The 25,288-nt window shown below is 37.6% G+C and overlaps 1 protein-coding gene across 7 annotated transcripts in view; it reads left to right on the plus strand.

Annotated features, from left to right (window-relative positions):
• The first annotated feature begins 433 nt into the window (after positions 1–433).
• The window catches only part of NRXN1 (neurexin 1), a 1,065,318-nt gene continuing 1,040,463 nt past the window's right edge, over positions 434–25,288 (plus strand). For all 7 annotated transcript variants that reach the window (XM_054575454.1, XM_054575455.1, XM_054575456.1 and 4 more), the window contains exons 1-2: positions 434–677; positions 3,379–5,053. In XM_054575454.1, coding sequence (XP_054431429.1) covers positions 4,282–5,053 — 772 coding nt within the window. In that variant the 5' untranslated portion in view covers positions 434–677; positions 3,379–4,281. The remainder of the gene's footprint in view (positions 678–3,378; positions 5,054–25,288) is intronic.

Genomic DNA, 25,288 nt, shown 5'->3' on the forward strand with positions numbered 1-25,288 from the left:
TCCTTTCTTTTGGCTGCCGAGTCCTTCGCTGGAACCCTCTCAGGTAGCCTCGCCCAAATCAAGACTAAACCCCGGAAAAGTGAAATCTTCACACCGCTTTCCGTGGGTCTAGCAGGGGCTGGGCATGCTCAGTAGGCTATTCGGTTCTCTGGTGTTATCTCTCTCTCTCTCTCTCTCTCTCTCTCTCTCAGGGTGGGTGGTGACAAGTTACGAGCGCTTGCGGCAGGTCCCCGCCCCCAGGATCGGCCTCCCCCTGCAAGGGGATGAAGCCAACGTAGAAACACCTCGCTCCGCAGCATCCTGACCTGGAGCTGAAGGGGCTGCGCCCGCGGGCCGACCCCACCAGTGTCCCAGCTTGAGACCGCCTGCCGCTCTCCACGGTACTGCGGAGAGCTCAGCTCCGCCCTTCTCTTTCAGAAGGACAGCACCCCGCGTCACGTAACCCAGCCTTCTCGGGCTCCACCACCGCCTCCTCCTTCCCAGCTCTTTTCCTCTCCTCCTCCTCCTGCTCCCCTCCGTTGTCTGTTCTTCCTTCCCGCACTCCCGGAGATAGACGCTCAAGCCTGACGCCTCTGAAAAGGCAGCGACAGTCGCCTTATCCACAGACCTCAGGAAATTCGTTTTGACCGATGCATGCTTCAGGCTCAGGTCTCGAGCTAAGGGGAATAACTGGGCAGGTAAAGAAGCTCAATTTGGGTTGGGGGGAGGGGATGGGGCGAGGCAAGCTCAAGAAGGATATCTTTCCCCGTTGTAACTGAGCCAGGATCTGCTACAAATGCACAAGGAAGGATGGGTGGTGGGAGGGTGGAGGAGTATAGATCCTGGTTGTTTTGCATGCAGCTTTTTAAATAGGTGGCAAAGAGGATGAGATGGTGGAACGGGGTAGTAACTTAAAGGCTGAATGCAGTGATTTATTAGCAAAAGAAAGAAAACAGGCAAGTTAGAAACCAAAGCAATAAAATATATCTGCTATCTACATCTTTCTTTCTCTTCCCCATCAGCCGCATGCTGTGCCTATCCTTAATTTCTGTAGTCGACTCCAGGCTCCAAGAAACTGCACTGGTATTAGACATGGAGCTTAGAGACTGGGCGGGAAAGCCAGGGAGAATTTTGGGTGTGAATTGGTATTGATGGACTTTGCAAAAGCCAGGGGGAAAATGATAGGCACTTCTAAAAATTGTTTCAAAATTTTCAGGTTCTATATGATGGTGTATATTGAAGGGTGCATAGAAAGGTGTGTGTGTGTGTGCATGTGTATATGTGTGTGAGACACTAAAAACATATTAAAATAAATGCAACTGCAGCTGATCAGCATACTGTATTGATCCTTCCAGTGGCTTGGGAATGAATTTGATTCTAGAAATGAAAGAAAAGATTAATGAGGCTGTTAGTATGCTTTTGAATTAGAGCGCTTCTTTCTTTGGCTGCAGTAAGGTTGTTTTTCAGATTCTCTCATTTCATCCTCTAATTTGTGAACTTGCAAGGTTTTTTCCAGCACCTAGAGAGAATCCTCTTTCTCCATATAAATACAGATACTCTCTCACACACAACAATGAGCTTCCTCTAAGAACTGGGAGAGTCAGTCGACCTCCCTTGTGGTTAAGAATACATATGTGTGGTTTTCCCCCCTTCTCCATTCCTTAAAAAAACTCAAGGTATGCATCCCTAGAGGAGTGCAGAAGAGAGGTGAAGAAATTCTTTGTGATCTGTGTAATATTAATTAATGAAATAATCGGCTCCAACTGAGTCTCACATAAAAAATGGTTTTCTAACCCATGAGCTTGTGAATGGTTACAAAGCACGATTATTGAAATTCCGGAATTATTTCGTAAATGATTAAACATTTGGCAGATTCTCGAGTCCACTAAAAATGAGAATGTATTGAAGAATATGCTATTTTAGAATGATTTTTAAGAGCACCTTACATTGAGCTCAGCGCAGGAGTAGACAAGATGTGGCTGGTGACTGCTGATGGTGTGGGATGTCTCAGCCATAATAAATAAGCAACTGAGAGTTTTATTTCCTTTTGCTAGTGGGCAGTCTGTGCGTGCGCGCGTGTGTATGTGTGTGTGTGCGTGCGTGCGTGTGTGTTGTGTTTGTGTTGGAAGAGAGAGAACCAGTCATCAATTTCATCTGGGGAGGAACTTGAAGTGGGATCCCCTAGCTTGGTGGCTCTCAGCTGACACCTGTAGGGATTGCTCTGTACTGAAGAGAAATGCTCTCAGCTCTCTCCATGGAGGAGCAGCAGCACAATGCAGTGCCATAAATTACTGCTAGTTTCAGCTTGTAGGGGAATAAAGTGTTAATTGGATAGGGAACTTCTGTGTCCAGGCAATAAATTGTTTGTCTGTGGGGCGAGGGGGAGACATGTGTTTGCTCAACATGACCAAGATTATGCCTTTGTGATTTTTTATGGTCAAAATGTGAGAGTAATATTGTGTGGTTAAAAATGACTTTTAAACAACTATTTATGATTTCCGTACCATTTCAAGAAACTGTCAGATTAAAGTTGATTTAATGGTATAGTGAGTGATTCAAATATATGATTTTAAATTCTAGCATCTTAGAGCAATATCAACTAAAGTAACACACATGCCAACTGCTCTTCTGACCACACAGATTCTGCGAGCTGACAGCCAGATGAATACTTGAAGAGGAGTTAAGATCCCTCACTGATAGACAAATTATTAAATACTTTACACATCGATAGAGGAGCTAATAATATGGCAATTGAGACATAAATGCTGTTAAAAATAGAAAACATCCAGTTATATGTTTTCTCCTCTAATAAATTATTCCTTTAATAAAAAGGAGGAAACTACTTGTTTGAAATTTTAAAAAGACTCCCAAGAAACTACCAATATTTCTTCTCTCTTTGAGAAAAATAAAATGGTAGGAATGATATACAAATTGAAGCGGACAGTTTCCAGGGGACAGTTTGATCTGCTTTGCCTGTTGTGAAATCAGCTATTAACTGAGATTTGAATAGGTTGCATTTTTATTATCCATGTAACTAGTACACAATATAAACAGAAGTTCTTAAAAGAACCTTTTTTCCCTTTCTTCATATATTTTAAAAACTGAGCTTTCTCAGAAAAAGTAAAAGCTAACCATAACCAAATCTCTATGGAAACCCAAGAGGGTTACCTATTAACAGTTATCGTTATCATAAACTACAAGAGTGTAATGGGTGACTGTAAGAGTGTGATATTAACTATTGGGACAAGGTAGGTCTTACTGATAGATCAGGACAAACAAGCTCCTTCCAACAAGGTTAACTCTGGCTTACAGCAATACTTGCATACCTGGTTTTTGAGCTGAATAATGATTTACATGATACTATGAATGACCTTAGAACTTTATTTTAATTCTCTGCAGATTTCTGGGTCCTTATTAAAGACAAAATAAAACCAAAATGCATCATCAACACACAACTGATTGATATCCTGACATTCTAGCTTGGCCTTGCAGAGGTGGAGAGAAAAGAAGAGCTGTTGTGATTTCCACATCTAACAGCTTCTGGCTATTTCACAGCTTTTGGGTTTGAACCCTACTCTTTGGGAGGGAAAAAGAGAAGGAAAATCCAGCCTGTGAGGTCATGCCCAAGGAATTCTTTGACTACAGTGGTGCTGGAAGTCCATGACATGCCAGAAGAAGCAGGCCTTTGAAACTATACTGGGGTGGATGAGCGGTGCTCTAAAGTCCAAGGAATCACTTTCTCCCTTCTGGTTTGGGACCTCACGTCTGGAGAAGACATTCACAAGCATCCAAAGATTCTGGGTCACTGGTGGCTCCTTGTACTTCCCCGAGAAGTGTTTACTTCTTACCTGACTCTAACTGCTTCCCTTTTGCCTGGTACCCCTGATGGTACTTGGCAGATGATGATTATTTGAGGAGTGAAGCATCTGTTGACCTCACTGATGCCGTTGAACTAGTTCATTGGACTTAGATGGATGAGTGATCTCCCTTGACTTTCTGTTGACGCCTTTTCCAGAACGTTGCTTCCAAAGTGTATCCTCCCTTTGGCCTGGAAGTTTTGCGGCTGCCCTGTACCACTGGGGTCTGCGTGTTCCAGTTGGAAGGGGACTATAGGGAGAGAGGGAGGGGCTGCTGGAAGAGGAAGAAGAAAAAAAGAACTAGATAGAGGAGGGTGCCACCCTCCCACTCCTGCCCATCCCCCTATCCTCCTTACTCCCAGACCCTCATTTCTGCATCACGGTGTCCAGGACGACTTTGACCCTGTCGGCCCCGGCACCCCCCCGCCGCACCCCAGCCCCGAGCATGGGGACGGCGCTCCTCCAGCGCGGGGGCTGCTTTCTCCTGTGCCTCTCGCTGCTGCTCCTGGGCTGCTGGGCGGAGCTGGGCAGCGGGCTAGAGTTCCCGGGCGCAGAGGGCCAGTGGACACGGTTCCCCAAGTGGAACGCGTGCTGCGAGAGCGAAATGAGCTTCCAGCTGAAGACGCGCAGCGCCCGCGGCCTCGTGCTCTACTTCGACGACGAGGGCTTCTGCGACTTCCTGGAGCTCATCCTGACGCGGGGCGGCCGCCTGCAGCTCAGCTTCTCCATCTTCTGCGCCGAGCCCGCCACGCTCCTGGCCGACACGCCGGTCAACGACGGCGCCTGGCACAGCGTGCTCATCCGTCGTCAGTTCCGCAACACCACGCTTTTCATCGACCAGGTGGAGGCCAAGTGGGTGGAGGTCAAGTCCAAGCGGAGGGACATGACGGTGTTCAGCGGCCTCTTCGTCGGGGGGCTGCCCCCGGAACTGCGCGCCGCGGCGCTCAAGCTCACGTTGGCCTCGGTGAGGGAGCGAGAGCCATTCAAAGGGTGGATTCGGGACGTGAGGGTCAATTCCACCCTGGCCCTGCCTGTGGACAGCGGTGAGGTGAAACTGGATGACGAGCCACCCAACAGTGGTGGTGGGAGCCCCTGCGAGGCGGGCGAGGAGGGCGAGGGCGGGGTGTGCCTCAACGGAGGCGTGTGCTCTGTCGTGGACGACCAGGCGGTGTGCGACTGCTCACGAACCGGCTTCCACGGGAAGGACTGCAGCCAAGGTAAGGCCCAACGCCTGACCCACCCCACCAGGGCTTCGGCCTGGATAGGGCGCGGGGAGGCAGAGGGAGGTAGGCGGGCCGGGGCTGGTGCATGGGGTCTCTCTTCTCTGGACAGCGTTGCAGTTAGTTTCCAGGTGAACACCTGTTTGTGGCCTCTCTGCCTCATCACCTGCCACAGCTCCTCCTTTGGCATCCTCTTAATGGATGAGCAGCCATGTTTTCAGGTTCACTTTCCTCCTGGGAGCTCTTTCTACCAGCCCTATGTCCGACCACGTGGCCAGTAGGATGACCTGCCCTCCTCGTCCCTTGGAGGATGCTCCCTATATTCATTGTGCCATGGCCCCTCTGAGTAACCGCTGTGTTTTCCTCTGCCACCTTTAAGTTCGTAATGCACGTATTTTCCCCGTTAGATGCAAACAAGTATCTAGATTGAAGATTGGACACACATTTGCTGAAGAATGAAGTGTAGCACAGGTGCTCCATGGTTGAGAAGCCCTACGTAGTTACTTTTGGTAAAGGAAAAGGGAGACAGGATTCACGGGCACTGCTGTGCCTTTTACACATAAAGTGTGAAGTCTTGCCTCCTGGTTGTGGAAAAACAGGGGAGAAGGCGTGTGAAGATACTCTTGATTGGAAGGAGGGCTCCTGGAATTAGTGTTAATTTCTAGGTGATGACCAAGGCCAACATTTGTCAATTTGCGTAAAATTATGTGATTTCTGTGGTTTCTTAAGTGGGAGACGGGCTGGCTAATGTTTGGAAATGTTGGAGATCAAATAGCATTTCTCAATTAGCAGATGTTTTGGGAAGATACATAGTAGAGAAATTTAGATGTTTCTGGACTGGGAAGCTAATACAGGGGATGCATATGAAGGATTCAGGAGATTTTCTGAGGATATTCAGCTAATATTTACGTGAGTAGGGGAGGCCACGTTGTAATTTCTGTTGTTCCTAGGGATTGAAACAGTGTTGAATTTAAAATAAAATTAGATCCAAGTTCTATTTTCTTCCCTTTATAAACACAATTCAGTCATTAATGTGTTCTTTCCAATGTTGCTATGTGACAATGATGAAGGAAAAATATATTGTATAAATACAGAAAAGCTTATGAACAGAAAGTGAGTGATATGAAAACAATGAAACATGGATGTATCTGTGTCTGAGCAGGAGAGAAGATATCAGGGTTTAAAGCAGATAGCTTATGGGTCAAATCAAAGCAATCAGCACATGGGTAAATGGTATTTATGGCTGAAATTTAGTAAGAGGTGAATTATTAAATCTGATTTTGAAAGCTGTAGGGACTAAGCTCTATATGTGCCTCTATATTATTGCATAATGTCTTCTGGGGTTTTTTTGCTGACACTGCTAAGGGGAACTAGCCCTTGTAAATCTTATTAGACTTGGCAGTTCTCTCTCACCTGACTTTAAGAGAAATGAAGGCTTGATACAATTTGTGCTTGTTTAAACAGCAAAGGGAGGATAGGAAGAAAAAAAGCTGGCCATTAGGAAAGTACATGGGTTGATGAAAAAAGTACAAAGTTATTTTCCTGCTCGGTCTTATTGAGGGCTTTTGTTTTCACTATGTTTTTGCTCAAGTCATTATAGATGACTGTGTATTCCATGGCTTATACTACACTTCAGCTTGACTAGAAAATTTCCATGGATTTAGCCTTAGGCTTTGTAGTTATGTTTAAAATAAATAAAACAGTATGTGTTTCCCTCTACCAAATCTAACTCAATTGTAAGTCATGAATAAGATAGCTACATGTGATGATTTGCAATGGTATAATTTGAAGTTGCATATCCCTACACTGATTAATAGAAATGAATTAAAAATGAACATTATTTTGTGGCAAAAATTGCTCTAAGTACTCCAATGCCACTTTAAAATACAGAGAAGGCAATTTAATGAAGGACACATGAGGTATGACTTCCTTCCTTAATTTAGGAAACAAATAAGACACAGCTTCTTCTCTGTGCGAGGGTGTTTTAAATGAAAATTTTAATTTTTCCCTATATTTTTAGTGTAGGGGTTCAGGTATCAAGCATAATCAGGAATAGTTACGAGTGGAGAAAGCATGGCAACAGTAATATGTTGACGATAAGCAGAATTAGATGTCTCTGAAATGCGTTTTATTTTGCAAGTGGATAGCTTTTTCCAGAAGATGAAGAATTTGGAATTACCAAGCTGCATAAATGAACAGTATAGTACCTGATGTATAAGGTAATTCAACCCAGAAAAGAAAGTCTGTCAGGATTGTTCTGGAGCATTGATTCCTTTTGAAAATTTGAGCTTAAACTGGAGTGCAAAGATCACCAGTAGTCATGAAAAGAAAACAAAAGACTGGATTCTTTTGATTATCACATAAATGGGAGATGGGAGTGATAAAGGCAGACTCTTTCTTCCTAAAAGGATTGGCTCCATTTCGATTATTTTCCCTGTCTCATGTATGTCAAGTGACTATTAAATAATTAATTGAGAATTAATGCGTCTCCCAACACCAATCATCTATTGATGGCTAGGGATAGATGATTTCTATTCAGATAAAGTATAAACAAAGCCCTGCTTCTAGCCAGTATTTACACTGATTGCCACATTCTTTTCTAAAAACGAATTTAAAAACAAATAAATCCACAGTCATTAGAGAATTTAGAAAAAAGTTAACAGCAAACATTAAATAAAATTTGAATGATGTCTGGTCTCAACTACAATTTTTTAATGTTGTAAAAATGTCTACTTATTTTAGTTGCCTTCATATTTAAACTACCATAAAACTACTAAAAAGACAGTAAGACTATTATTCTCTTCTCCCCTGAGCCCTGCCATGGCCTAGAATGTCTTGAAACAATTTATGCACCTGTGATTTTTTAGAATATTTTTTATTTAATGAAACCATTTCTATCCTTACTCTGTTTATTCAAGCCTAACAAATTTTATTTATTTATTTATGTAGTAACAGAAAGAGAACAAAAGAGAGGTTGTGTGTCATGAACAGGTCAGTGGCAGAGCCTGGGTAAGAGCACGCACACTTATTATTGAGCCCTGCGTTATCATGTCTGTTGAATAAGATTTTCAGTTTATTAGGGTAGATATTTTTTCAGGTTCAGGAAGTAATTAATAGGATATATAAATACACACACACACACACACACACACAGAACTAGCTTATGCATCACTATGTTCTTTGATTCCAAGAGTCAGCCTCAGAAGTAAGCTGTTCAAGAATGTCACCATTCCTAAATGATGGGTACTTATGGGGTACATAGCTTTTTCAGTGAATTTTGCTCATTAAAGTGCCCCAGGGCCATTATTATTTAATAAGTTTCAATTTAAGAGGACTAATAGTTTCCTACCAGCTTAAAAGAATTAGTGAATTTGGTGACTATCCAGTTTAAAAATGAAAATAAAAGACTGATCAATGAAAAATTACATTAAACTCATGATTGCCAGGTGCTGTTACTCATGATTGCCAGGTGCAGTTATTCATGATTGCCAGGTGCAGTTTTCATGCATTTCAGGGTCACTTATATGAAAATTTCATGCTGGACTCTGAGTGTCTATTTTATTTACATTCCCTGTTTAAATGGCCATAAACACATATAGCTTGTGATGGTTTATTGCTTAATATTACTAAACATGGCAGTGTGATAGATGCCATTTAATAAAGCATCTGCTTTCTATGACTTTGTTAATATGACTAGATAGACAACCATATTCACTCATTGTTTTACTCCTTCATTTCTTTATTCAACAAATATTGAGGGCTTTGTATGCATGTGAGTACCACACTTAGGCAGTAAAATGGTAAACTCTCAGAAATAGTTCCTTCCTTCACAGACCTTGCATTCCAGTGAATAGGCCCAATAATTTACAAAAAATAAATAAATGGACATTTAAATTGGTAATATGTATTTTGGAGGACTGGTGCATAGTACTGTGACAAATTAAAATAGTGTGACCTGACCTAATCAAAGTAGGTTTTCCTGAAGAGTAATGATTAAACTAAAATCTGAGGGAAAAGAAGGAATTCACTAGGTCAAGGGAGAGGAGAAATATAAAGTACAGAATTCTGGTACAGGAGATGGCATGGCACTGTCAAGCAACTGAGAGAAGTTCTGTGAGTACGGAGCTCTGAGAGAAAGGAGGGGGACCAGATCATGCAGGGCCTTCCAGACCTTTGCAGGGATTTTAATCTGCCTTGTGAGAGTGGTAGCAAAACAATGGAAGGAGTTTAGTGTGGAAGGTGAGGAGGACAATGTTGCTATTAAATTTGTATTTCAAAAATGTCACTCTGGCTACAGTGTCAGAACAGATTGATAGGGGGCCAGAGGAAAAAGAGAAAACATTATTTTCTGTTTGTCAGTCAACAATATTTGTTAAGCACCCACTGTAAGCTGTAGAGAGAGTTAGGGCACATAGAGATAAACAAGATTCTTTCTCTTAGGAAGTCAGAATCTTTGTGAGTTTACTTGTGTATAGGAATCTTAGGTCATTCATTGTTTGAAACAGTTTGGTTCTACCTATAAAAAGCATTATCAGAACCCTTAGTGTGATTTGTCATGTGGTTTCTCTCGGATATACCCATTGAATCCATGGGCTCCTGGAGCCCATTGGTAATAATCATACTTCATTATGTCCTGAAGTAGCTTGCTAAACAAGTCTTCCTTGTGACAATATATATTAGTTGGTTGGTTCTTGGCTTTTAATATTTTAACTGCTACAATAAAGAAAAATATCATGTAGGTACTTATAATCTTGGGCAGGTTAAAAAAACATGTAAGCATTTACTATATAGGTAGGTACCAGACAAAAATGTTAATAGATTTTACCAGAGTTTTTGTTTGAAGTCTACTATTGTAGGAGAAGATGCATCATCTGTGATGAAAAAGATTGGAATGGAATGCAGAAATTCATCAATAATTTTGATCTAGATAAAATGTTCTGGGAAGCTCTTAAAGTATGACAATGAAAGACATCTATATGGTCTAGCAAAAAAGAAAAGAACCATCTTGACTATAAATTAATAATAAAAATTGAGTTCCTGTTCTAGAATGCCACAAATGAGGTGGAATGAATTATTTTGAGATTTTTAAAAAGTGTTCTGAGATGCAATTGTAGTGTAGAAGTTAAATTATATACACTCTGGGGGCCGCACTGCCTGGTTTAAGTTGTTGTGCAGTCAAACTTCTATTCCTCAATTTTGTTGTCTGTGAAATTGGGATAATAATTGTACTTACTTTATAGGGATTGTATCAAAATGAAGCAGGTGACTTGACGTAAAGCTCTGAGAGCAGTGCCTGACACATAGTAAATGTTCTGAGGTGTTCACTTACTATTTTTATTCAAATTAATACCACCTTTACTAGCACCACTACTTCTACTGATACCATTTTCTTTAGGGGCACTCTCAAGCAAAATTCAAACATTGGACTTTTTTTCTCATTTAAAATAAATTCTAATGTAGTAATGGTTTTTGATTAGCCCAAAAGTTTCAACTTATAAAGGAAATCAAATTGTAAAGACAGTGACCTCTATTTTATATAACTGTGCTCAAATGGGTGCCTAGTCATGATTCAAAATATTTGTAAAAATAATATTCTATTTGAGAATTTTTACTATGATTAAGCAGCCTTTAACATAAAAGCATTTGTAAAAACTATCACTTTTCACATAAATGAATATATGCATCCCAATCTTATACATAAATAGTAGTTTTAACTGTATTTGTCCTAATGTATAGATATAGAAATCTAATGGATCTATCCTATTTATAATTTGTCTTTGAGGCTCTCCTATAAGGTAAAGTTATTTATATGTATGCTGCAGAGAAGCTAGGTAATATATTTGAGCTTTAAAAGCTCAAGCAAGTTATTCTTATAGTTATGAGTAGATTATATTTTAGCATAAAATTATACAGATATGCCATCGAAATCATGTTCCAGTTTTGGATATCATTAAATAAAAGGTGATAAATTAAACTGATTATTTTTTAAAAACCTCCTGATCAACTATAGAAAGGACTATATAATATTTGCAATTTCTTAGCTACATTGTGAGAAATAAGACCCTGGGCCACACTGGTTCTGGAAAATAGTCATTGATCCCATTTTATATCCCTTTCTCAGTGACCATTTGGTGGCTACCATGCTTGTAGGGTTAACTCCTTTAAATGTGCATTGAAAATTAGGCCTTATCATAGGCATTCAGGGTTTTTTTTTTTGTTTCATTATAGAGATAACGAATAAGTAATAAGCCTACTGTTAGAAGTTGCTATACAAACTCTACTTTCAAAAAGTACACAGGTATTTTTGACACAACTAAAAATAAATTATTTTTGCATTATAAAAGTTTTTAGTTCATTATACAAAACCCTTATACTTTTTTGCTTGTTATTTCTCTATAATTTTATGGCTCAGTCCCTTTTCTATTACTTGGAAGTACAGGAATCAGTAACTTCATGGTCTTTGCTGAATAGTAAGTCTTAAAATATTTCAATTAGGTTTTTGTTAGTTGCTTTAGAACTCTTCAGAAATTGCATGGCTTTTTGGTTCTCTCTCTTACGCATGGATTCCATATATTTCTGCTTGAATATGAGAACAGGTGCGATGCTATCTCAGATTCTTTTCCTGCCTTGTTATTATTTACACAGTATGTGTAAACAGAATGTGGCGTGAGATCTGGAAAACTAAATTCCAGATGCAGCATTGTCTCTAAATCACTTGTTAAAAGTAGAGTAAGGCCACTAATGTTCCCTATTTCAATCTACAATATTGCAAATTCAGAAACACTTTATCAGACTACCAATATATTGTGAACTCCCGCTAACTGACCTCACAGAGCGTTTGTGAGTAGCTCATAGATGTAAATGCTCAGAAAAACCTGAGAACTTGAAAGAAATATCCAATGGCATCAGGGAAGATGGCTCTAGGATACTGTGAATGTTAATAGAGATAATGTTAAACATGGTTCTGTAAGTCTACTTTGGGGTCATTTTAGATAACTTATGCTCAATAATATATATAAGATTTGGTAGAATTCTCTTATTATGTATAGATACATCAGTACAGACAAGATGATTAAAGAGGACATTGGTCCCCATTGGTCCTCATGAGTAAAACCTAATGAAATAAGTAATTTAAGGCAGCAACTCTGTGAGTTTACATTATATGATTCTATTTTTATGAACTTCTAAAACAGACAACTAATCTGTGGTGATAGAGGTCAGAATAGAGGTTATGTTTTAGTGGTATTGACTAGAAGAAGAAACAATGGCATCTTTGACTTGATCTGGATGGAAGTTACATGGGTATATATATATATTTGTAAAAAATAACTTATCTATACACTTAAAATTTATTTTGTTACTACATGTAATTTCTACCGCAATTAAAAAAAATCTTCCAAACTATAAAAAAGTGCTCAATGAATACAGTTGCATTGACTATCTATACAGTTTTACTTACAAAGGCATCCTTAATGGAAAACAATATTTTAGAATTTTAGGCAAAAGTCAAATATTTGTAACATAGACCCAAAGACCAATTCAGAGAGCAAGTGTGTTTATATTTGAATAAATATAGCAGTAAGAAAAGAAAGTATTCTGTTTTAAATACCTGTACAGCCTTTGAACTTGTTTTCAATTTCTTGTGTCTTAATAATGGAAATTAGGAATGGGTTCTTATATATATTACATTTGCATCTGTTGAGTGCAAGTCCTATCAGCACATTCAAGCAATGTAAGTTTTCCAACTAGAACAACTTAACTGCTGAAATTTTAAGTAATTGAATGATGAGGATGTTGTAAGAGCTCAATGCATTTTTAAATGAGTGATTGGATATTGGAAGAAACATTACTAATCCAACTATAAATTTTATAATACTGTCTAAATCTACAAATATACATGATTTCTCTCCCCCAAAATATTAGGAATAAAATGATTTCAAAAGGTGTGCTAGGTACCTTTTCTGTAATTGTGCTCTAAGCACTTTTTGAGTTTTAATACAATTTTAAATCATTCTGTTTATAATCACAATAGTTATTGTAATTACTATTTAGTGTTTACTGAGTGAAAGGCATTGCATAGTATGTTTTGTACATCTTTATTTATTCTTACAACATGTTACTTGATAGGTTTTATAAAATTCCCATTTTATAGATGAGAAAATTATGGATTAGAGAGGCTAACTTGCCCAAAGTTCCATAGATCAATGGCAGAGCTGCACTCTGAGTCTAGGTGTGCCCAATTGCCTCAGCAGGCCACTCTGTCCATTATATGACAAACCATGTGCATTTTACTTAACAAACAGCAAATAGATGATGGGAATTTTTTCACTAATTGTTAACCTGATGATAATTTTGAATGGCTGACTTATAATAAAGGCTTCAGAATGGAGGATTGTGGCAGACCCTGAAATTTCTTGCCATATACTAATGTCATCATAATAAAGAAATAGAACAGTTTTAAGAATTCATCACACTTTGTTTCTACAGTTTGCTTATTTACTTTTTTTGTTGACCTCTTCACATTATGCTTAATGTGTTGATTCTACTCTAATGTAAGTAGAAGTAAAGCCCTAGTATATTGCATGTAAAGAACATTATAACTAATTCTTTATCTTTCAAATAAAAATACTTATTCAAAAAACAAGCAACTCAAAATATCTATTTATTTCAGAGTCTGGAAGGTAAAGTTATTGGAATTATCAAAGTTCATGGTGAGTCAGCACAAATGTAAAGACCTAGACCAGTCACATAAGTAGACACTTTGTGAGAGTTGCTGAGTTAGAACATGGTTCTACTCAAGATACAAATGATAGTCCACAGGACACTTAATTGAAATTACATAATAAGAAGGTAGTGTCTGTTTTTGGATAAGTGAGTTTGACTTTCCAACGCATTGCCTAAAATTGAACCCAGGAGTCTTTCTTCTAGTATGCAAAGATACTCTATCTGCTATTTCTGGGATATATGAAAAACTATTATTGGAAAGAACTGGGAGGAAAACAGGTCTGACCTGGCAAGCCAAAGTTGCTGACCCGGTCTCTGGTCTAGTTACTTGTGCTCAGAACTATCTGGATTGTAATTAGAAATACACTGACACCAAATTACAGGAGGAAGCGCCACTTCAAATAGCACATCCTCAGGTTGGTTCCCAGGAGGGATCTGTTGGTTCAAAAGTTGGAAGAGGGACTGGCAGGAAGAACAGTTGCTTCACTAGCATGCTAACATCAGGAGGGGCTTTTTGTGTTTAATTATAGACATAATACATTCTGTGTGGATGACAACCCATAATGGAAGCAGCTACTGTTGTTCATGACCTAACGATATCTGGCTTTGTATGTGGAACCAGCTAAGCCTAAGTGTTAGTCAGACATTGCTAGATTCAGCAGGATGAGCCACTCCAGACCAGCAGTGGCAAGGAAATTAAAGACTCGTGTTTTTCTTCTAAGTAATGATGTCTCTCTATAATTAAGCATGCTGGGACTCTCCTTAGGGAAATAGCTGGCATGGCAGCATATAACTGTTGTAGGGAAGATACTGCTCTGCAGCTTAAGCTCTTTATCTTGAATAAAAAATTGATTTTTTTTAGCAAATTTATTTAAAATTATTACACGTGATGCTTAAAGAACTAAATGTTTAATTTATCCGATTAAAAATGTTATAAAGTAGGAAGTTGTATATTGTGTTTTATGACCCAAATGCACAATTGAATATGTAAGACAATACATCTATGAGTCCCTGTTTTTAAAAATGGGCCAACTTTCTGTGAAAGAAAGTACTGAGGTATTTTAAAATAATGAGGCACTTTTATTATATAAATGTGTATGTGCATATATATATATATATATATATATATATATCACTGCAAAGACATACACCAAAACATGCCATACATATGAAAACTACATAATGTAATCAGAAAGGTTTTTTTAAAAAAAAGGTCTTGGAAATGTTAAAATCTTTAAAAAATATGTTGGTTAAATATTTCATGAATGTTTTTAGGACTTAAAATAGTCTATGTAATATATATTTTTCGACACAAGACCTTAGAGACCTAATATGTCTATCTTTATAGTAAGAAAAACAACTTTTTGTGATCAGGCATGGTATTAGAGATTTTGAGGTTTCTGCAAAGTAGCATTTTCCTATTATTGATTAACAACATCTCAAATGTTCCTGGATGTTGTGTGAAAAACTAACTGTATAATGTCTTGGTCTAACATTGCTCTGACAATTACTGGGAGCAATGTACTTTAATGGAAATTTATTATTATTATTAAATAGTTGTTATTTATTTATTAAAATGTGCCACAATTTTGTTCCAGCAGGTGAAAAAAGTTAAGCTTTTTTTTTTGAAATGGACATTTTTTTTAAAGCCAGTAGATCTCTGAAATCTCTTTTAACAGAGTAGTTAGGAAATCTATAACAATTTTTGTTTACAATATTTAAATATCATAAGTTTCAGAAGATGCCTCATTGCTCAATTTTTATCATTATATGGGAACTTTGTAGGGACATATCATTAATTCCCTCTTCCTGTGGCCTCTTAAATCTTTGCTTTGATTAGAATAGTAGAGTTAAAATAATATGGCTTTCTTACTTCTATCACAATTTATATATTTGGCTTCAAATAACATTGAAAGGTTTTTCTTTTTGCTTGAATTTCATCTGTTGTTTATTCTTCTACTCTCTACATTGATTTCCTTCATAAAAGTACAGGCAGCAATAGAGCTTCAGGTATTAGAATAATTCTTCCTCTGGGAACGGCACTCCTTTATGACTGCTAGCTGAGAGCTGAGCTTTTTCCCAGAGGTCGTTGGAAATAAAGTGTCGGGCACCTCCCTTTTTCTCAGGCCCCAGACGTTATTTACCCTGGAGAAAGCCCTTGTTTGTATGACAGAAAATGTTGTGTTTTATCCTAAACAGAGACAATAAAGATTTGGATTGGGACCAAATATACTATATCCTGGAATGTCTTGTGCCTATAAGAGATGGAGGATGGAAGGATGATGAGGCCTCAGGGAATCTTTGAAACCTGTAATGTGTAATTATTGAGAAAATGAGACAGAAGACTGAGAGAGGAGAACAAGAGAGAGGAGAAAAGATGAGAAGATGACTGGTGAAAAGTTAGTGTTGGAGAAGAAGATAATGAGAGAGAGAGAGAGAGAGAAGAACTAACAGAATTTGAAACAACAAAAACATTGAGAGCCAGTGATTTAAAAGATGAAAAATCACACCTCTGGTTAGTGGACGAAAAGACTAGAACATGGATTCCTTGACTTCTAGCCCTGTGATTGAATAGAAAAGAATAGGAGAACAAGACAAGGATTATTATTGACAGTTCAGTCATATGAAGAACAGTCATTCTGGCAATGTGCCTTTTTTATACTGACTAATAACAACAACAATAATAATAGTAGTAAAATATTACATAGCTCATACTATGTGTTAGGCACTATTTTAAGCTCTTTACACATTAACTCATTTAGTCATTCCCACAACCCTATAAGGTAGGTGCTGTTTCCTCCATTTTATTTATTTATTTATTTATTTGTCTTTTTAAAATGTTATTTATTTACTTTTAGAGAGAGGGGAAGGGAAGGAGGCAGAGAAGAGAAACATCACTGTGTGAGAGGGAAACAGTTGCCTCTCACAGTCCCCCAACCAGAGACCTGGCCTGCAACCCAGGCAAGTGCCCTAACTGGGAATTGAACTGGAGGCCTTTAGATTCACAGGCTGGTGCTCAATCCACTGAGCCACACCAGCCAGGGCTGTTTCTTCCATTTTACAGATGAGAAAACTGAGGTCCGGAGAGATTTCTTAAATTACCCAAATTCACGCACTAGGATTTTGCAAAACTGGCATTTGAAACATAATTGCAGCATGACTCCTGAGATGAGGCCCTAAACTTGCAATTCTCTTCCTTTTTTAATAATAAAGTAACAACTGATTATATATCTTCCACATGCTGTTTTACATATGAGAATCTCCCCTGTGTTTAAAAGATGCCTGCATAAGCTAATGAAATTTCATCTCTCTCTTTCTCTCTCTCTTAGTACTCCATTTAAGTGTTTAGTAACTTTTCCTGGGCAGAATTTCTTCCTTAAATTTAATGAAAATCCTTTCTCTGCTGACCTAAATTAATTTCTTCTTGTTATGTCCTCAGTGGAAATAAAATTTATGTTGTTAGTATCCCCTTGAATTATCTTTATCTGTCTAAATGAAAGAATGCTGTCTTCACTGAGCTAAAAATGTTTCAGATTCCCCTTCTGTGAAACTGGTCTGAATTCAGCCTGCTTCCCCTAATAGGAGCCTGCTTTTTACTCACTATCAGCTCAGCTCGCTAATGCTCTCTCAAAGGTTAGTTCCCAAAACAATACTCTGAACCTGTTCATCACAGAAGCAACATAGCTGCACTTTCAGTGACTCCTTAACCTTTCTTCTTGCTTCTGTCTGACATGCTAATTTCCCATTATATCTTGGAAATGGCATGGGCAGGGACTACATAAAATCCTTAGTAGGCTGTTGTTACTGGGTGGTTTAAGAAAAAATGTCTGTCATTAGTGTCTGTAGATCGGGCGGTCCAGAGTTGTATAAGGGGGAAAGTCTTGATAACACTGCATTTGTAAGCAGGAAAAATAGGTCAGAAAAATATGAGCTGACAAACAGAAAAAAAATAATTCGGACTAAGGAGAACTGGCAGTAGTATTCTGGTCCACGGAGGACTAAACAATGAAAATAGATTTGAAGAAGAGTGTGTTCATTTTGGCATAAGGAAAGAGAACACAGCATTTACTTGCAATTCTACTATTAATGTAAGGACAGGCCAGCAGACGTGGTGGGCTAATCGTAGTTCCTGGAGATCCTCGAGAATAGCTTAGATAGCAAGTGCTAGTCATAAATTGCTTCAGATTCTGATCAGAGATATTGGACTAAATGACCTTTAAAATACACTTTCATCACGTGGTTTGTAAATGATTGCACTTTTTGGGAAAACTTTAACATACAAACCCCCCACGTTTGAGATGGAAATAGCCTAACAGGCCCAACCCCCAGAATCACCTTCTCCCCCGACTCTAATACACACAGGAAAAACTATTTCAAGAATATCTGAAGTTATAATTCACAGATGCACTTGAGTGAAATATGGCACCAACTGCTGTAGAGCACTTGGCCCATGAATTACCTCCCCCTTGCCTTAACTTGCTGTCGCTGCACATAGGAGCCCCAGGAATACACTGTGGGCAGGCTCTTTTCCCACATGCTTGTGTTTGCCCTGAGCCAGCTGCCCAGTTGTCCTCTATACACGGCGGATTGCCCCAGTTTCATGTTTCCTTGAACGTGGCTGAGCTCGGGTTACAGCTCCTGACTGTACCTCTTGTTTATTCTGCCAATGCCAGGGTACACTCCCAGTACTGGATCCACCTCCAGCAGGTGTGATGCTCCTGCTCCACGGCCTGGCTGCAGCACCTCTGGGTGGCGTTGCTTCCATATCCATTTTTTTGGTATCTATATCATGGTTCTTTCTCTGGGGTATTCCCAGATCTTCAGATGAAGGGGATGTGAGCATTGGTATGAATTCTTCCTGGAGAAGGATGAGATGGGAGGAGTGAAAAATAGTTTTGTGAGTTAAAAAAAAATAAAAAACAACAACAAAGAAAATAAAGCCAAAATAACAACTGCTCGCAGCATTAAAAACATTTACTTTTGGGTACCCTTTAATTTTCATGGTACAACTGGTTACACAAACATGAAATCTAGTCTAATCTTTGGCCCCCTATATTTTTTGCCCATTCATGAATCCATTCATAATTCCAAAACCTCTTACAAAGAAGATACCATACATGAGATGAGATGTTGACTCTTAGGCAGCTGTTGTTCATCTCTGTGTTCTCAGAACTCTTGAAGACTGAAAGTTTGGCAGCAAAAGTGAAGATGTTAAAACCTAAATACAAGTATAAAAAATTCAGGGATCAAAAATATGAATAAAATTTGCTATTAATCATACTATATGAAGATCTAAAATAAAGTGCACATGTGTGCCATTAATGATATTATTAATGCTGGCCTCAGTTGCAGTAAAAATGAGACTTTTTGAAAAATGCAATCATGGCAGTATGCCTGTGAAGAGTGAAAAACATATGTTGCTTTTAAAAATTATAGTTAATGGATTGTTCCACACTCTTACTTAAGTCACCGTAATTTTAAATTACTCAACACCGGATTCTTCCATATCAAATGGAGACAGATTCTATAAGGTCATTAGAAAGTTACAAGGGATGGATAGAAAAAGCATTGGATTAACAAATGCTGAGTCTTTCATAAACTATGAATAGTCAGGAAACTTGACATTTTATGCTTTGGGAAATGCTATATTTTAATCAACCACTCATTGCTCTAAGAAGTGAAGTACATCACATTCTAATGGAATAGGCTGGCCGAGACATACTTGTAAGATTTCAATACAATGCGGTCAGTACTGTCACAGAGATGAGTATCTAGTCCTGCCAGGGGCCAGAAAATACAGGTCCTAATCATGTGCTCTCAGTGACTAAGTTCCTTTGATTCTATTTATATGCTATTTCAGGCTCTTATACCCACCCACCAAGATTGTTGTTATAATCTCTTTACCACTTTTCTTAATCCCAGATAGTGCTTCTTATTCTGCCATTTAAAGCCATTCTCTGTACTGTTGGAGTGATCCTTTAAAAGAAGTAACATTTTTTCCTTTATCTTAAGGTTAAAGAATGCATTTAAATATTGTTGTAAATCTGTCCCCGGATTCTCCAAGTTTTCACTTACCTCTCTCCCAACAGGAACCTTGTGATTTAAGACAATCATTATTTGTATTATGAATAATCATTTCATTTATACATTTTGGGGCCCTTTCTAGAGATATTTATCCAATGCCTAAAGACTTCTGTCCAATCTCAACTGAGTATAATTTCACCCATTACTCATGATCTTTCTAAAAAGATCTTCTCTGTGAAATCCTTCCTGACATCTTCCTCTAATCCACTTTGAGCCAATGAAGGCTTGTGTAAATACCCTTGTCTGTGAACCTATTGTACTCAATACATTTTATTATAGTTACTTAATATCCCATCTTATTTCTTCACATGATCTAAGTCCCTACAAGATAATTTATACTTCTATTTATTCCCCTTTTATATATGTAAGGGGTAGCAGGCTGGCCCATAGTAGTTAAATAAATGTTAGTAAATTTAAGTTCAAGATATTGAGAGAAGACTATTAAGGATAATGGTCAAAGAAAACAATTCTTTTAAAAAGAAATACAAATAGCCAATAAGTATAAGAAAAGAAGCTTCATCTCAATAATAAATGAAGAAATATAAATTAAAATTAGGTATTATTTCTTGCCGACCTGATTGAGAACATTAACAATTGCCATCATACACAATGTTGTGAGAGATATGGCAATATAGGCACTCTTACAAGGTCTGTCCAGAAAAAGTCCAACCATGGTTAATACAACATAAACAGTCTGCACACATCCATGTAACCTGACAGCCAAGGAGAGTGGACTGGAATGCACATGGGTGAACAATGATGACTTTACCGTACTAGTCAGTGGGAGCAGTAGATGCTGTTGAGTGAGCATGTGGCCATCTCATTCAAAATGACTGAGTATAGCAATGAATCGGTATCAAATTTTGCGTTAAGCTTGAACATTTCTCCATGAACACTATTGGGAAGATTCAGAAGGATTTCAGAGACAATGCAATGACTGCAGTGCAAATAAAAGTGTGGCACAAATGCTCCAAAGATAGTTGAGAATCTGTTGAAAGTGGTCCATGTTCTGGAAGGCCTGCAACAAGAAGAACACCTGAGAATGTTGAACATGTACAGGCTGCAGTCAACGAAGATCAGTGACTGACAGAGTGATAACTAGAAGCTGATCTGGAGATTCCAAAAAATACTATGTCTGAGATTTTGATATAGGATCTTGGCATGAAATGTGTAGGAAGAATTCATTCTGCAGCTTCTGTTTCCAGAGCAGAAGGAACATTGTGCCACAGTTGTTAATGATTTGATTCGATCCACTACCAATGAACCAGATTTCCTCAAGAAGGCCATAACCAGAAGTGAATGGTGGGGCTATGGCTATGATCCAAAAATGAAGACCCTGTCATCCCAATGGAAACTTCCTGGTTCTTCATGCTAGAAGAAGGTGTGGCAAAGTTGCAGCAAGATCAAGACAATGTTAATTGTGTTTTTTAATTGAGAAGGTGTTGCCCATCATGATTATGCCGATCCAGCCCAAACAATTAATAAGGATACTACTTCAATGTTCTTCATCAGTTGTGAGATGCCATATAAAGAAAACAGTCACAGCTAGGGGCAACCAGTGATTGGCAGCTTCATCACCACAATGTGTCCACTCATACATCATTTCTTGTGAGGAGATTTTGGGCATAACATCAAGTCACCCAGGTGATTCAGCCCCGCTACAGCCCAGATCTGGCACCCTGCAACTTCTGGCTTTTCCCAAAACTAAAATTACCTTTGAAAGGGAAAATATTTTATTCCATCAATGAGATTCAGGAAAACATGACAGGACAGCTGATGGTGATTCCAACAAAGGATTTTGCAGAGAGTTTTGAAGAGTGGAAGAGATGCTGGGAGAACTGTGTGAGGTCCTAAGGTGCCTACTTTGAAGGGAACTGAGGCATCATTGTCCTATGTACAATATTTCTTGTATCTTCTTTAGTAAATGTTTCTATTTTTCATAGCACATGGCTTGATACTTTCTGGGCAGACCATGTATAGTCTTGCACATCTTTGGTTGGAGTGTAAATTACAATTATACAATTGTTTTTACAGGTAAATGAAATCAACTCTAATATTAATTAACATGTAACTGGCTGAATAAACCATGTAATACTCATATGCAGTGCCTCGCAACATAGCATAATGTAAAAACACACATATAATATGTTAAGAATGTTAAGAATACAGTGGAACCTCGGTTCTTAATTCATGCTGGAAAACCATTTGAGAAGCAATTTGTTTGACAATTTGATCTCCTTTGTTACGTGAGAGACACATGACTGATCTTAGAGGTCTCAGCATGAAAGGATTGTCAAGGTGAGAATTAAGATCTGAAATTATGTTCAACAACTAAGACATTTTTTCCTTGAAAAACTTGGTCAAGAACCAAATTTTTTGAGAACCAAGGTTTGACTGTATATTGTTTATAAAACATAATCAAATTTAAATCTACATACATATACACACATATGTATAGCCACAAAAATAGGATTGTATGTATACTCATTTATGTAAAAAAGGGTAATGATCAGCTGTTTCACTGTTTTTATGGAGGAAGTCAAGGTAAATCTATTTAAAATGTTGCAAAATAAATACATTTGCAAGTACAAAACCAGGTTAACAAAGGCAGTTGGTGACTGTCCATTTTAAGAGATTTTCAATGAGATTTTGTAATGTCAAAATAATGTCCATTTCAGAAGATGAGACTCATTATATGACTTTCCAATTTCTGTTTGTTTAGACTGACCATTCCATTATAGGAACAAAAACAAAATGTTCATATTTTCAGAAAAGAATATGGGACAAATGCTGTGGGATATATTTTGAAAGACTCTTAAAAGAGAAAATGATAGAATTTAAATCCTGTATAATCCCAAAGATTATATATTTATTTGGACCCATTTTTCAGGTTGAATGATACTTTCTTTTTTTTGGTAACTAACAAAGGGATCCTAATAAGGGGTCTAGAAAGAGATATAATGTTTCTCCTCAGCAGAGGGATTTTTGCTAATTTCCATTTCCAAAGTATCCCTCATTCTCACTCATCTCCAATCCCCAGTTAGAGAATGGCTGAATACGCCAGTGCTGTGTCTCAAATTGGTTTCATAGTCAGGTATTTTGTCATTCTTGTAATGTCACCTCTCACTAATAGAAATCCTAGAAACATCTGAGAAGTTCCACATGACTGACAGGGCTTTCTTGTTTTACTTCATACACATGTATGTTATCAATAATTATTTAGTTGATTCTTTAATTTGTCTAAATTTGTGCCGGCATAATGGAAACTGACAATGCAATTTTCCATTGAAAATTGCAAATGGATGACTAAGCTCAGCAATTCACCTCCTTCTCATTCCTTTTGTACAGATATCTTATGCTACACCAGGATGCATATACTTTGAAAATAGCTCATCTATATTCATTCACCCATGCATATAAATTGATTTGCATGCTCATTTTGCAGCTTCCTAAGTTTTTCATATCTAACCCAAAATGGCTCTTTTTACCTCTTCCTCAAAAATTTAGCTGGTGTGTGCTAACTACACATGAAATTCAGGTGCTTGCACATTATCTGTAGAAAATGCTAAAAGTCTGGAGAGGAAAGGCTTAGATCTTGCCATTGGTCATAATTTCTAACGCAGATCTTACTTTTATGGGTCAGCTCCTTGAAGTTACTCAGGGCAAGATTGGAACTAAGTGACAAGAATTTATTCAGACTATCCAGATTATTTACCAGATCATCATTTTTATAAGAACTAAAAATATTCAGTAGAATAATTAATTGATTAATTATCTTTAAAATTAAAGATTTTTTTTTTTTGCTTTCCCACCAATTAGCTATGTTATTGGACATAGTTTTCCTTAACTATATATCTCTAATTTTTCCTGCTTAAAAAATACAAAAACAAATCCAAACTATAGTTAAAACAATAATGTGGCTTACCCTAGCAAATAATCCTGATATAAAGGCAATATTTTGACAAACAGAAATATCTGACTATACGTTTTTGAAACAATGTTTTGTGGTCATGACCATTTATAAAAAAGAGCTAAGACTGGGAAATTACCATTATTTTTATGGCTTTTAGCATTTACTGAGAATCTTTTCTACATAATTAAAAATGTATTACGTGAAGTAAAATTAGTAATATATTTAATAATATTATGAGTAATAATGTTCAAAAGGAGGAAGTGATTGATATTTACTGATTGTAACATCCTGGTATTATGAGTTTTATCTATGTTATCTCATTTAATTCTCACTGTAACAAACATTTATTTAATTATCTTCACCCTTCGTTTAAGAAACCTGAGTCCCAGAGAATCTAAGAAGCAAGAAGAGATTTTGCATGTAGGTTTTATTTGCCTCTGCATATCAGGCTTGACGTGGGTCTTGACTGTCACCACTCAAAGGCCCTATGGAGTCATCTGGACAGACAATCAAGATTCATCCTTCTGTGTTTAGAGAGCATAGTAGCTTTTGAGCTACTCTCAACATTTAAGAGTATTTCTTTGGTTTGGAGTCACATTTGCTTTTAGTTAATTTAACTTTTTGTACTTTTCTTTATACCTCATCTCTTTTATGTGGAGGTGAATGAATTTCGAATTGAATGATGTATCACTAATAATGACCAATAAGAAACAGCTAAATACAGATTCCAAAGTTTGTTTAGATTTTTTCTGTAAAATAAAAGACACATTTTTCCTTTTCACCAATAACTTTATTGATTTGGTTAATTTGAGTATGTCGGTTATTTCTCATATAGTATAATATTGATCATTTTCAATAAATGTCTCTATTCAATCACTGTCAACCTCAATTGGTCTACCGGACCATGGAGAATCATTCAATGAGAAATCTCTAGCATGAAACTTCACCATCCGCTTTTGTGACATTCGCTCAGTTCAAGCCCCCTCTCCACATACGGTACAAATATATTTTTTTTTTTTTGCATTTCAATTGTGTTTTTATCTTTCTTGAAATAGTAAAGCATAATATACCTAAAATGTCATTTTTATCCATCTTTAATATTAAAATGGCTACACAAAAATTCACCAATTTTGATAAATTTTTAAAAATGTACTCTGATATGACAGTTGTGACAATACAATGTAACAAATTTTTTTCAAATGAAGTTAAAGACAATTAAGTGCTACTAGAGCCATCTTACGTAAGAGAACAAATGAACTCTTTGGCCAACCCAATACACAGATGGTCCCTTGTTTTCTGCTATTATTTTTTTTTATCTGACCATTTCTGGTTTTATGTCTTTTCTTTCCACTCTGTGAAAAAGTAATTTTTCTTTCCATTGTTTCTTTCTCTCTTAAGGCTCTATCACCTTGTGATTTTTTTTTTCTGATTTGGCTTTATTTTTCATCACAAAACATTTAAACAGTATACCTACTAAATGACAGTTATTGAAAAAAAGAAATATCTCAGAG

This window comes from Pteronotus mesoamericanus, unplaced genomic scaffold, assembly GCF_021234165.1.
Source record: "Pteronotus mesoamericanus isolate MK-2021 breed Mesoamerican mustached bat unplaced genomic scaffold, CSHL_Meso_final contig_291, whole genome shotgun sequence".
Lineage (NCBI taxonomy): Eukaryota > Metazoa > Chordata > Mammalia > Chiroptera > Mormoopidae > Pteronotus > Pteronotus mesoamericanus.